At 43.8% G+C, this 14,418-nt stretch overlaps 1 protein-coding gene across 5 annotated transcripts in view; it reads right to left on the bottom strand.

Moving 5' to 3' along the window:
- Nucleotides 1–14,418, bottom strand: part of LOC106603848 (gamma-aminobutyric acid receptor subunit gamma-2) — a 75,796-nt gene that overhangs the window by 23,109 nt on the left and 38,269 nt on the right. For all 5 annotated transcript variants that reach the window (XM_014198039.2, XM_014198040.2, XM_014198041.2 and 2 more), the window contains exon 7: nucleotides 114–266. In XM_014198039.2, coding sequence (XP_014053514.1) covers nucleotides 114–266 — 153 coding nt within the window. The remainder of the gene's footprint in view (nucleotides 1–113; nucleotides 267–14,418) is intronic.

The raw sequence follows: 14,418 nt of genomic DNA, 5'->3' as shown, positions 1-14,418 counted from the left end.
TGTGTCGAGGCTAGTTTGGTGTTAACCTGAAGAGGTTAAATACCCTATCTTTTATTCTTGAATTAATCTGAAATCTATGAATTATGAATTTGATTTTCCTTGCTTGTTGTTACCTAAGGATGTTCTAGCAGGCACAGCATCCTTGTTGATCCAGAAGGAGACCCAGGAGAGGACAACAATGAGAGTGCAGGGGATGTAGGTCTGAATGGTGAAGTAACCCATCCTTCTGCTCAAGTCGAAGAAGACTGTCAGCACAACGTAATCTCCTACGAGAGAGAGAAGATGAGAAAAAGAAAAACACTGAATCACCATATTATGGAAATTACTGTATATAATATGCAGGAAGGCAATGCAGTCAAAACAATTTAATCCCCATAGAGAAATACAATAAGCATACATGCCATACAGACAACGAATAAACAGTTGACAGAGTTAGGTAAAGATATACTGGAAATCTGATTTGGAAATCTGATTTGCATATAACATCACAGGGTTAAATAGAGATTCTACAAACTAGGTGTAGAATCCTCTCTCGACCCCTGACCTATCCAGATGTTAGACTGTTATACAGGGTGGTCATCCCTGCTTCCTACAACTTCTGCTATGAAGTTACTAAGTTGGAAACAGTGCCAGCAGCTCACCCTACCTGTGTAGGTTTATAGAGAGCTCAACGCTGACCCGCAGTTCTTCTGTATGTTGTACACTAATTGATTAACACCACAATGTAAGCTGTGTCAGAAACTCTCCTGCCCCCTACTATAGTTATCGTGCTTGTAAGCCTGGGGGCATCGAGAGTACTCTCCTAGCCCTTTTCTGCTCTGCGAGTGGGGCCGCACTGCTTTTCAGCGGGGACGAGAACAGCTGGCTTTGTTAATAAAGCACCAAGCAATTTGGCAACCCGATAATTTACTTCCCTTACAAAAAAAGAAATGCACGTTGTCTGCCATTTCTGCAAAATACCAACATCTGTGTGTGCACACAGCAGGGTTACGTGATCAATCCCAGGTTACACCTCTCCTCACCTCCACACTGATGACATCATGAGAGAGAGAGAGAGAGAGACACAGAGACACAGAGAGAGAGAGAGAGAGAGACACAGAGACACAGAGACACAGAGAGAGAGAGAGACAGAGAGACACAGAGACACAGAGAGAGAGAGAGAGAGAGAGAGAGAGAGAGAGAGAGAGAGAGAAAACCATTACCGCTGACATCTCCATGTGAGTTTTCTGCTGATGAGGCAGTTGATAGGAGGAGAGAGATACGTGAATAATATTCTCACAGGTCTGTGGTCCACTATTTGTTTTTATTAACATTACATTAATATAGCTATTGAGGTTGGTCAGCAGTGGCACAGCCACATTGCATTACCCTCCACAATAATAATGATGGGCTTATTAGGCAAATATTATCTTAATGTAAGACACCCCAGCTGTACAACAGCACAGTGCTTCCTAATCATGACATAGACTTGGGGTGAGGATATCAACAACCTCCTCCATTATGGATCAAGATTAATGTATCAGTATCAATGCAATAATGCCTTCCTGTTATCCTGAAACACTCGCCTTGCTTGTTCAAATGTTTAACCCCATTATCTCTCACCAAGGCAAACTGTATTATTCCTTTGTTCGACAGCACAAGAGATGGAGCAAGCACATGAATATGAGGTCAATTGGATGGAGATATGATAGCTACATACAGTGCTTTCGGAAAGTATTCAGACCGCTTGACTTCGTCCACATTTTGTTAGGTAACAGCCTTACTTAAAAATGTATGAAATTGTTTTTTTCCCCCTGATCAATCTACACACAATACCCCATAATGACAAAGCAAAAACAGGTTTTATTGAATTTTTGCTAATTTATAAAAAAATAAAAAAATAAAATATCACATTCAAACCCTTTACTCAGGACTTTGTTGAAGCACCTTTGGAAGCAATTACAGCCTTGAGTCTTCTTGGGTATGACGCTACAAGCATGGCACACCTGTAATTGAGGAGTTTCTCCATTATTTGCAGATTCTCTCAAGCTCTGTCAGGTTGGATGGGGATCGGGTTCAAGTTTGGGCTCTGGCTGGGCCACTCAAGGACATTCAGAGACTTGTCCCCAAGCCACTCCTGCGTCGTCTTGGCTGTGTGCTTAGGGTCATTGTCCTGTTGGAAGGTGAACCTTCACCCCTGTCTGAAGTCTTGAGCGCTCTGGAGCAGGTTTTCATCAAGGATCTCTCCATACTTTGCTCTGTTCATCTTTGCCTCGATCCTGACTAGTCTCCCAGTCCCTGCCGCTGAAAAACATATTCACAGCATGATGCTGCCACCCACACTTCACCGTAGGGATGGTGCCAGGTTTCCTCCAGACGTGACACTTGGCATTCAGGTCAAAGAGTGCAATCTTGCTTTCATCAGACCAGAAAATCTTGTTTCTCATGGTCTGAAAGTCTTTAGGTGCTTTTTGGCAAACTCCAAGCAGGCTGTCATGTGCCTTTTACTGAGGAGTGGCTTCCGTCTGGCCACTCTACCATAAAAAGCCTGATTGGTGGAGTGCTGCAGAGATGGTTGTCCTTCTGGAAGGTTCTCCCATCTCCACAGAGGAACTCTAGAGCTCTGTCAGAGTGACCATCGGGTTCTTGGTCACCTCCCTGACCAAGGCCCTTAGCGCCCGATTGCTCAGTTTGGCCAGGCGGCCAGCTCTAGGAATAGTCTTGGTGGTTCCAAACTTCTTCCATTTAAGAATGATGGAGGCCACTGTGTTCTTGGAGTTCTTCAATGCTGAAGAAAATGTTTTTCTACCCTTCCCTAGATCTGTGCCTTAACACAACCCTGTCTCGGAGCTCTAAAGACAATTCCTTCAACCTCATGGCTTGGTTTTTGCTCTGACATGCTCTGTCAACTGTGGGACCTTATATAGACAGGTGTGTGCCTTTCCAAATCATGTCCAATCAATTGAATTTACCACAGGTGGACTCCAATCAAGTTGTAGAGACATCTCAAGGATGATAAATTGAAACAGGATGCACCTGAGATCAATTTCGAGCATCATAGCAAAGGGTCTGAATACTTAATTTTTTTAATACATTTGCTTTGTCATTATGGGGTATTGTGTGTAGATTGCTGAGATGTATAATAAAAAAAATAAAAAAAATTGGAATAAGGCTTAAGCATAACAAAATGTGGAAAAAGTCAAAGGGTCTGAATACTTTCCTAAGGGCACTGTATAGCTGGTTAACCCCACATTGTGAATGCAGTATGATAAACAAAGAGCATAGGCTGTAGCTTTGATAGATACAACCCAATCATTTTCCGCTGGGGCTATGCACAGCACGGCATGGCAGCAGTGACACATCACACATTATCATGGCCCACCAGTCACCATTCCTGGCTCTACTATTATCACGGCCCACCAGTCACCATTCCTGGCTCTGCTATTATCATATTATCATGACCCACCAGTCACCATTCCTGGCTCTACTATTATCACATTATCATGGTCCACCTGTCACCATTCCTGGCTCTGCTATTATCACATTGTCATGGTCCACCAGTCACCATTCCTGGCTCTACTATTATCACATTATCATGGCCAATCAGTCACCATTCCTAGCTCTGCTATTATCACATTATCATGGCCAATCAGTCACCATTCCTGGCTCTGCTATTATCACATTATCATGGCCAATCAGTCACCATTCCTGGCTCTGCTATTAGCACATTATCATGGCCAATCAGTCACCATTCGTAGCTCTGCTATTAGCACATTATCATGGCCCACCAGTCACCATTCCTGGCTTTGCTATTAGCATATTATCACGGCCCACCAGTCACAATTCCTGGCTCTGCTATTAGCACATTATCATGGCCCACCAGTCACCATTCCTGGCTATGCTATTAGCACATTATTATGGCCCACCAGTCACCATTCCTGGCTCTGCTATTATCACATTATCATGGTCCACCAGTCACCATTCCTGGCTCTACTATTATCACATTATCATGAACCACCAGTCACCATTCCTGGCTCTACTATTATCACATTATCATGTCCCACCAGTCACCATTCCTGGCTCTGCTATTATCATATTATCATGGCCAACCAGTCACCATTCCTGGCTCTACTATTATCACATTATCATGACCCACTAGTCACCATTCCTGGCTCTGCTATTATCATATTATCATGGCCAACCAGTCACCATTCCTAGCTCTACTATTATCACATTATCATGGCCAATCAGTCACCATTCCTGGCTCTGCTATTATCACATTATCATGGCCAATCAGTCACCATTCCTGGCTCTGCTATTATCACATTATCATGGCCAATCAGTCACCATTCCTGGCTCTGCTATTATCACATTATCATGGCCAATCAGTCACCATTCCTGGCTCTGCTATTAGCACATTATCATGGCCAATCAGTCACCATTCGTAGCTCTGCTATTAGCACATTATCATGGTCCACCAGTCACAATTCCTGGCTCTGCTATTAGCACATTATCATGGCCCACCAGTCACCATTCCTGGCTATGCTATTAGCACATTATCATGGCCCACCAGTCACCATTCCTGGCTCTGCTATTATCACATTATCATGGTCCACCAGTCACCATTCCTGGCTCTACTATTATCACATTATCATGAACCACCAGTCACCATTCCTGGCTCTACTATTATCACATTATCATGTCCCACCAGTCACCATTCCTGGCTCTGCTATTATCATATTATCATGGCCAACCAGTCACCATTCCTGGCTCTGCTATTATCACATTATAATGACCCACCAGTCACCATTCCTGGCTCTGCTATTATCACATTATCATGGTCCACCAGTCACCATTTCTGGTTCTGCTCTTTTCTATTTTGTGTATTCAGAAAAATACAAACAAAAAATATCCCTCCCAAATGATTTAGTGAAATGTAATATCGGGTCCTTGGCATGTACTGCATACGTCTCCCTGTCTCTCTCTCCTTCCCCAGAATCTACAGAGCTTCAGTGGGTGAAGTAGCCGGGCTTGTCCCAACGGATTTCTCTGTGCGCTTCAGGACATCAAAGGGCCCTGCTTGCTTCTCCCTAATGAGAGGCCAGCGCATGTGCGTGTGCACACACACACCTCAAAGCTCCTCTCTCTTCCAGGAGATCTCATCTGTCAAGCCACAAGATAATGGAACACATGACGTAGGTGTAGAAAGTCCTGCTTTAATCATCACACTGTGTGAATGCATGAAACAACGCTTCCTTCTCACCAGGCAACTCCTTAGTGGGGCCTATACCTAATATATTGATACATTTACTTTACTTCTCTTTGACATGAGAAAATACAAAGCTCTTATCCAGGAACATTAAAGATGGTTGGAAATGGGCTCAATGGGTTTGGTTGGGTCATACCAATGAATATGGACCCTTTTCTCTATTCAGGTTGAGACAGATCTTGGATTCAATTAGTCTATCTGGGTTGAAATATTTCTCCCTCTATCTAAACAGATGTTGTTTGACTAAAACAGAATAATTTCAACTGGTGGGCTATTGGTTTGAGATGTTCTGCTGTGTTCTGATGTTTTCTGAAAAGCTGAAAAATATAGAATTCAAATCCACCACTTAGACTAAACAACGACTCAAAATCGAACTCATTGTTTATATTGAGGTATTGTTTTGTGTATTTTTATTAGTATAACTGCACATTTTCCTGAAGCAGGAAATTTAGTAAGAAACCTCACAAATGTAATATTCTCCTGTAAAGAGTTATGGAAAGCAATAATAACTTGTCAGGAAAGATCATTCATCAGAGCACACGGTTAAAACCTCTGGGACCGCTGGATAACACAGGCCTCACTCTGCCCATGCTCCTACCATTCCAGATCTCACTGCAACAAGACTACAGTGGTAAATAAGCAGTTCCATTTTCCATTTTTATTTGATTTTTGTTTTCTTTGGATGGACGGAGGAAATGCTGAAACATCACTCCCAGTAATGTTGGTGGCTGCATATTGCCGGAGGCGACTGCTCTCATGAGAAGAGATATGGTAATCCCAGGTTGGGTTGCAGATCAGGAGAAGAGCTGCTGCCACAGGAGAATCTCTCTCTCATCCCCTGGGATTGAGACAGACATCTGTAAACTGGCATGATGGAGACAAGCAGGCTGGGACCTGCGGCACATGCTGGCCGTCCTATGGCCATAGGCATCTGCTGACAGGATGGCAGAGAAGACGTTATGCACAACCACAGAGCAGTCTATAAGAAGGGATAGTAAGCACTATCACTGTGGGGCCAGCTATAAGAGGGGGTGGTGAGCACTATCACTGTGGGGCCAGCTATAAGAGGGGGTGGTGAGCACTATCACTGTGGGGCCAGCTATAAGAGGGGCTGGTGAGCACTATCACTGTGGGGCCAGCTATAAGAGGGGCTGGTGAGCACTATCACTGTGGGGCCAGCTATAAGAGGGGGTGGGTTTCCCAACCTGGTCTCAGGTCTGAACATACTGTAACACAGGGATCATCAACAACATTCAGACGCAGGCCGATTTGTTCTTGAGCGGTTGGTCGGGGGCCGGAACATAATTACAAATCATTTGTAGACAGCAAATTGACCACAAGAAGCCTAAACAGATATAATGTGTGACTAAAACTGAATCATTTCAAACCTTGCTTACATTAATATACTACCACATGTCTCTAATATCTGTGGGAATACTTGGGAACAGATTTCTACAATTAAAATCACTTGGAGCCAAAATTCACCCAACTTATTGTGGGAAGCTTGTGGAAGGCTACCTGAAACTTTTGACCCAAGTAAAACAATTTAAAGGCAATGCTACCAAATACTAATTGAGTGTATGTAAACTTCTGACCCACTGGTAATGTGATGAAAGAAATAAAAGCTGAAATAAATCACTCACTACTATTATTCTGACATTTCACATCCTTAAAATAAAGTGATGTTCCTTACTGACTTAAGACAGGGCATTTTTACTAGGATGAAATGTCAGGAATTGTGAAAATCTGAGTTTAAACGTATTTGGCTAAGGTGAATGTAAACTTCTGACTTCAACTGTATATAAACTCAACAAAATAAGAAACATCCCTTTTTCAGGACCCTGTCTTTCAAAGATAATTCATAAATATCCAAATAACGTCACAGATCTTCATTGTAAAGGGTTTAAACACTATTTCCCATGCTTGTTCAATGAACCATAAACAATTAATGAACATGCACCTGTGGAACGGTTGTTAAGACACTAACAGCTTACAGACGGTAGGCAATTAAGGTCACAGTTATGAAAACTTAGGACACTAAAGAGGCCTTTCTACTGGCATCTTTCTTGTGGTGTTTTTCAGTCAGTAGAAAGGCCTCTTTAGTGTCCTAAGTTTTAATAACTGTCAAAATAAACGCAGTTGACAGTGAGAGGACATTTCTTTTTTTGCTGAGTTTATATATTGTTTTGCTCCGAAAACTTGGGGGGCCAAATAGATCTACTCGCGGGCCAAATTCGGCGCCCGGGCCGCCAGTTGGGGAACTCTGCTGTAACAGAAAATATTACCAGAACAACAGATTTGTTATTTAAAAAAATGAAATTCAGCTATTTGTGGAAGACAGCCAGTGGGTGATATTTCGACAGTGCAAAATATTAAAAAGCAAATTGGCACAGTAGATTATTTTAGAATACGGCAGGTTGGGATTACATCATCTTTACACACAGTTTACTGTAGACCTGAATAAAGGATCTCCCCATTCTCATGTATTTAAAAAAAAAATATTGTTATATTGTAGTTTTGATGTTCACATCAACACAGCAAATGTAATTTGAATTCAGAGACATTCAATCTCCCTCTACAGTTACATTCCAGGTTACTCAAAAAATGTGGCCACACTCTTAGAATGAGAAGGTGCTATCTAGAACCTAAAAGGGTTCTTTGGCTGTCCCATAGGAGAACCCTTTGAAGAAGCCTTTTTGGTTCTGGGTAGAACCCTTTTGGGTTCCATGTTGAACCCAAAAGGGTTCTACCTGGAACAGAAAAACGTTTTAACTGGAACCAAAAAGGGTTATCTTATTTGAACAGCTGAAGAACCCTTTAGGAGGGTATTACAGTATTTCTTATTCATATCCTGAGAGATGAAATTCACACCTCTTACATAATCACCCAGATCAGAATTGTTTTACTCCTAGTCCAGTCAGTCCCCATATCTAATATATTTATTTTCTTATCTTCCTCTGCTCGCTACCCATTTGAACTGGTTTAGGGGGAGACTAATTCTCCTCACAGAACAAAAAGAGTGCTGATGAGCAAACTCTAATCCCGGATGTGCTGGGAAAAATATGATAATCTAAAATTCTAAAATACAAGATCTAATTAGTGAAGGCAAGCCAATGCTGTGGTTGGCGGCAGCAAGGAGATGCACCATTACTGTAGCTCAGAGGTATGCAGCGCACAGTGCATTAGGGTAGGCTTTCAATTAAAACACAAGGCAGGAGGTCAGTTCAATCATACTCATACTGTACTGGACATGCATAGGCAAGCAGACAGAGACAGACAGACAGACAGACAGACAGACAGACAGACAGACAGACAGACAGACAGACAGACAGACAGACAGACAGACAGACAGACAGACAGACAGACAGACAGACAGACAGACAGAAACAGAGAGACAGAGAAACAGAGAAACAGAGAAACAGAGAAAGAGGAGAGCGTTGTGTGCTAGGGAGAATGGTCGGGTTGTCATAGCAATCTTTTCTCTAGGCAGGGATCCATTTTACTTGCAAAGTAATAAGCTCAAGAGTCATTTTGTGAGGGGTTACTACAAACTGAGAATATTTCACATTTAATGTGGACATGAGAAAGGTGCAAAATTGCTTACACGACAGCAAAGATGTAGCAGCGGCCTTATATCACAGAGATTCATGGATAGTACCCAATTTACCATGTGTGAAAGCAAGGGGATCGTCTGATCGCCTGCAGTGATCTGACATCTAATGTAAAGTCACAGAAATATGATGACTAGCTCAGGTTTCCATGAATTGATTACACACTATAGCACTTTCTGTTGTAGAAACAGTAAACGATTGTCAGAAACTACTGTAACCAGCGAGCAACAAGTCTCCTCTCCTCCTCGTTTCCTTGGTTATTAGCTTGGAGACGGTCCAGTACAGTCAGTCCAATGGCGGCTGAGAGCAGTAATGGCTGGAGAAGTGAGCCATGGACTCAGGAACACGATACCCATTTACTATTCACTGTGCTCTCAGGGAAGACTTTACATGGCTGGATAATTTGATCATGATCTCCACGACTCTCCTCTCCTCCCACCTACTGCTCCTCAGGGTGGCATTGAGTCTGCACTGCTTCCTGCAGCTCAAAACTCAATGCCCGATACTGGGCTAGCTCCTGTGTTGTCTCAACAGTGTGGTGTTGGGAGTGGACGGAAGGCTATTAACTGATATTAAAGTGTGTGCTGGCTGAGCTGGTCTAGCCCCCTGACGGCCCCCAGTGCAGCCCTCCCAGCCCTCTCAGCTCAGATAATGATATGTCAGGATGTGTCAGCGTGACGGCCTTCCCTTGCCGGGTGCACCAGCAGACACTGGGGAGCGGGCCAAACGGCAGCTCCCTGACAGCCCAGCCTGTTTATACACTATACCTCACTTCGCTGCCTCCATCCTGTGCCAAGAAATAACAACTGTCACGCAGCCTTACAATGTCCCACACTCACAAATGGGTTGATTTCATTTCTGCTCAATGTATTCCTGTGTCCTAGTTTATTTATCTGACGTGCACCAAGGCAGGATGCTGTGGTTACACTCCATCAAATGAGGGAGAGAATAAGTGGAAAGTCTTAGCAAATTCAAATCCCTGTTTAGAATTTCAACCGTTACTGTGATTGTACAGTAGGGCTTCATGTTCTCTGGCTCTGGCTTAGGAGCTGTTGTGAGACTTTGGGATGCTGGGATGTTGTGGTCTATTTTCATCTCTTTTTCTGTTTGTCGATCTTGCCATCTATTTGCCTGTTTTCTCTCTATCCCACATCTCCCTGTTTCACTCCCTGTTTCTCTCTACCCCCCTCTCCTTCTGTTTCTCTCTATCCCCCTCTCCCCCGGTTTCTCTCTATCCCACATCTCCCTGTTTCACTCCCTGTTTCTCTCTACCCCCTTCTCCCTCTGTTTCTCTCTACCCCCCTCTCCCTCTGTTTCTCTCTATCCCACATCTCCCTGTTTCACTCCGTTTCTCTCTATTCCCCTCTCCCTCTGTTTCTCTCTATCCACATCTCCCTGTTTCACTCCGTTTCTCTCTACCCCCCTCTCCCTCCGTTTCTCTCTACCCCCTCTCCCTCTGTTTCTCTCTACCCCCCTCTCCCTCTGTTTCTCTCTACCCCAAATCTGGTGCCCACAAGAGCTCTTAATATGCAGGTGGTAGTCAATGGGGAGGATATATTCCCAAAGCAATATATTTTCTTTGGCTCATCAGCAGCGTCTGTGTCCAGGTGATAATTATGGACTTACTAGTATTTCTCAGGCTGGATGGAGATGGAGAAAAAACAGGTTGTTGGAATTGTAACTCAGCACATGGGATTGGTATTTTAACTCAGCACAGGGGATTGGTATTTTAACTCAGCACAGGGGATTGGTATTTTAACTCAGCACAGGGGATTGGTATTTTAACTCAACACAGGGGATTGGTATTTTAACTCAGCACAGGGGATTGGTATTTCAACTCAGCACAGGGGATTGGTATTTTAACTCAGCACAGGGGATTGGTATTTCAACTCAGCACAGGGGATTGGTATTTTAACTCAGCACAGGGGATTGGCATTTTAACTCAACACAGGGGATTGGTATTTTAACTCAACACAGGGGATTGGTATTTCAACTCAGCACAGGGGATTGGTATTTTAACTCGGCACAGGGGATTGGTATTTTAACTCAGCACAGGGGATTGGTATTTTAACTCAGCACAGGGGATTGGTATTTTAACTCAGCACAGGGGATTGGTATTTTAACTCGGCACAGGGGATTGGTATTTTAACTCAACACAGGGGATTGGTATTTTAACTCAGCACAGGGGATTGGTATTTTAACTCAGCACAGGGGATTGGTATTTTAACTCGGCACAGGGGATTGGTATTTTAACTCAGCACAGGGGATTGTATTTTAATTCAGCACAGGGGATTGGTATTTCAACTCAGCACAGGGGATTGTGCCTCTCACAGCCTCCATTCCCACCTCTCTGCTCTGCTCATCACTGGCATGACCCAGGAGGAAGTCAGGGGTTCAGAGACCAGTTCCTACTATGGGAACACAGCCGCAGCACCGTGGTAAATTGATATATTCCATTCACCAAGCTCAATCTGCCCTGTGAATGTGTCCTCTTGGTGGTCTTCTAAAACAGTCCGTCTCTGCTGTGGATTACTTCTATCGAACCTGTTGCAAGACTTTTACCAAGGTGCCCCTGGGATGATTCCTAAACCTCCTGCCACACAGTCACTATATTGCCACCAAGGTGCCCCTGGGATGATTCCCAAACCTCCTGCCACACAGTCACTATATTGCCACCAAGGTGCCCCTGGGATGATTTCCAAACCTTCTGACGTCACTATATTGCCACCAAGGTGCCCCTGAGATGATTCCCAAACCTCCTGCCACACAGTCACTATATTGCCACCAAGGTGCCCCTGGGATGATTCCCAAACCTTCTGCCACACAGTCACTATATTGCCACCAAGGTGCCCCTGAGATGATTCCCAAACCTCCCGCCACACAGTCACTATTTTGCCACAGGGTTTGTCTCTTCACCCTAAGTGGATTGCCTCAGAAAAGATCCTGTGTTGGTATTAGAGTACAGTACAACTAACGTACGCTGATGGAACCAAAGCCTTCCGTCCATCCATCTATTAGGAGCTTGTATAGAGGATGTCCAGCAATAATATAACATCAAAAAACATCCAAGAACTCTGAGATTACGAAAAATAAACCCCATAATACACCCCTACAATACACCCCATTCATTAGAGTTGAATGAATGTAGACCATCTAAAAGGGAATTTGCTGGAGATAAATTGGTCAGTGCTCAGTGTAATGTCACTACTGTCCCCCTGGGACGGGTCACCTCGGAGAAGCTGTGGTTGGTTTTCTTTGTTTCTTTGCTGGCCCCCATGTGCAGGACTGAAGGATTACAGAGAGCACAATGACACACCGCTGTGTGAGGATGGTGGGCTGGCGGGTCGGTGGGTGGGCGGGCTGGCGGCGCGTGTCCTGAGTGCTGTGCTAGTCCCTCACCCCGGCCACTTCCTGTCATCCACAATGCCTCCAGATTTCCCCTGTCAATGGCTCATCTGTGGGGAGGCCGCTGATGTGTCCCGAGGCTTTCTCCACTGCAGCTAAATCACACAGACAAGAGAGCTGCACGCCACAGCAGCTAGAAGGTCCTTCTAAGAATAGCACTAGCCCCAAAAACACAACAAAACACAAATAAATAACAAATTAACCATCAGTTACTCTGTTTAAAATCAATACTATGACTCATCTCAAAGAGAGAGTGGAAATGTGGAAAATGGAAATTGAAACATGAAGAATGAAACATGGAAATTGAAACATGGAGAATGCAATTGACTCTTTTTACGCATGAGACGATAGCCCTAAACCGTGCTCTGTTTAAACAATGCTTTTACCATTCATTTATTCTGTTAATGCGCTCAGAAGGAAACTAATGAATGTGGGGAGGTCCTTTTGCAATAATGATGATGATTAACTCAAATGCCCACAAACTAAGGTCTGTGTTTGGCGGGAACAAATCACATGGAATAAAAAAACTATGTCTGACTCACAACTAACTATCAGACCCTTGTGAAGGAAAAGTCTTTGGCGTCATAAACAATCCTTGGTTCCTGCTTGTGCCTGGTAAACGTGTCTGTAACCAGTCTATAAGGGAACTAACGGGACTGCCCAGAGAGAACTCCTGACAGACGTTCACTATGGGGTATCAAGTATGTTAGAACCTCCCCAGTTAACTGATAATAAACAATAATTAATTTAAGATTGACTTTGAGTGTCCCTGTGTAGAATATCCACAACACCCTCAAGTAATTTGCTTTCGCCGTCTTAGTATCCGTCTCTCTCTCTCTCTCTCCCCCTCCTTCTCCCTCCCTCATGTTCTCACTCATGTTCTCACTCTCCCACCCCCCCTCTCTAGTGTGTTTCTCACTCTCAGACTGCTTGCCCTTAAGAAACTGAGAAGCTAGTATCTTGGTTTAAGCTAGTATCTTGTTTTGTCAGCAGCAGCGGGCAGCAGCAGGGAGCTGGATCAGGACACTGAGGAGGACATAGGGCTCGGCAGGTAGACTTGTGGCCCTTGAGGGGCATTGATGTGGTGCGACACAATGAAGGACTAAGCTCGTTGACGTTGCCAGAGGAGGAACACCAAATCAAAGCAGACACAGCCTCCTTATAAGGCAAACAACCACAGCGGAGGAGCAGGTGGTGTTGTCTTTAATTCTCTCTTTTTGTGCTTTTGGCCAAACTTGAAATATAACTCAAGCTATGTGCTCTGAGGGCAAGTAGTCAACATTTTCCATATCAGCACGGATGAAACGGTAGTTAAAATACAGAGGGCAATGGCATGATCCCTCCTCCGCCCCCTCGGAATACATTTTTACCAGATGGTGTGTTTCAGAATCTTAAACCGACGCAAGCCCCACAATGGACTGCACCATTACAATAGCAGCTCCACTTTCCCTTGTCATGTAACAGAACAGCTGTTTGTTTATCTAACCTTTGGGTCAAAAGAACAGAAAGAACCCGATTTAGGCCTGCGTCTATTGCAAGTTAAAGGAATCTAACTGTAGTCTACTATCTCCAATCAATGTAATTCCCTCTCAGTTGTATAAACAGTGAGTATTATTCCAAGACCTTGTGCTGTATCTTCCCTGTTTCACTGACTGACTTCAGAGCTGGTGTTATCCCTGGGATCAGAAGCTACTGTGTGACTATGAAAGACAACAGCTGCCGGAACAGCCGCTCACGGCAGACAGATAGAGTGCTGCTTTGTAAACTGCCTCCTAAAATAAACAGACCATTTCATTCTGTCTCTGATTGGGTTCCAGGAGGAGAAGTTTGATGAAATAGCTATGAAGATGAAGTGTGCCAGGTTTCATCAGGTCAGAAAGACACAGATTGTGTGGCTCCATTCAGTTTATCTTCTCCATACACAGCTTTACACTTTTAACAGGTCAGCTTACATTTCACTATCTACAAATGCAATAGTTTACATGATAAATAGGCTACTTAAAATAGTAACTCAAACATAACCCCTTGATCAGGGCTATATGCTGAAAAGAGTTGGTTCCGTTGTCATCTCTGATTCTCTAGAAGAAAGTAGCTACTACACCCAAGCGAGAATGTATGTACATCTTCCACATTACTAGTTCAGATCATTATATG

The sequence above is a fragment of the Salmo salar genome, chromosome ssa04 (assembly GCF_905237065.1).
Source record: "Salmo salar chromosome ssa04, Ssal_v3.1, whole genome shotgun sequence".
NCBI lineage: Eukaryota > Metazoa > Chordata > Actinopteri > Salmoniformes > Salmonidae > Salmo > Salmo salar.
The sequence above is the reverse complement of the archived record's forward strand: the minus strand, read 5'-3'. Positions and strand labels throughout refer to the sequence as shown.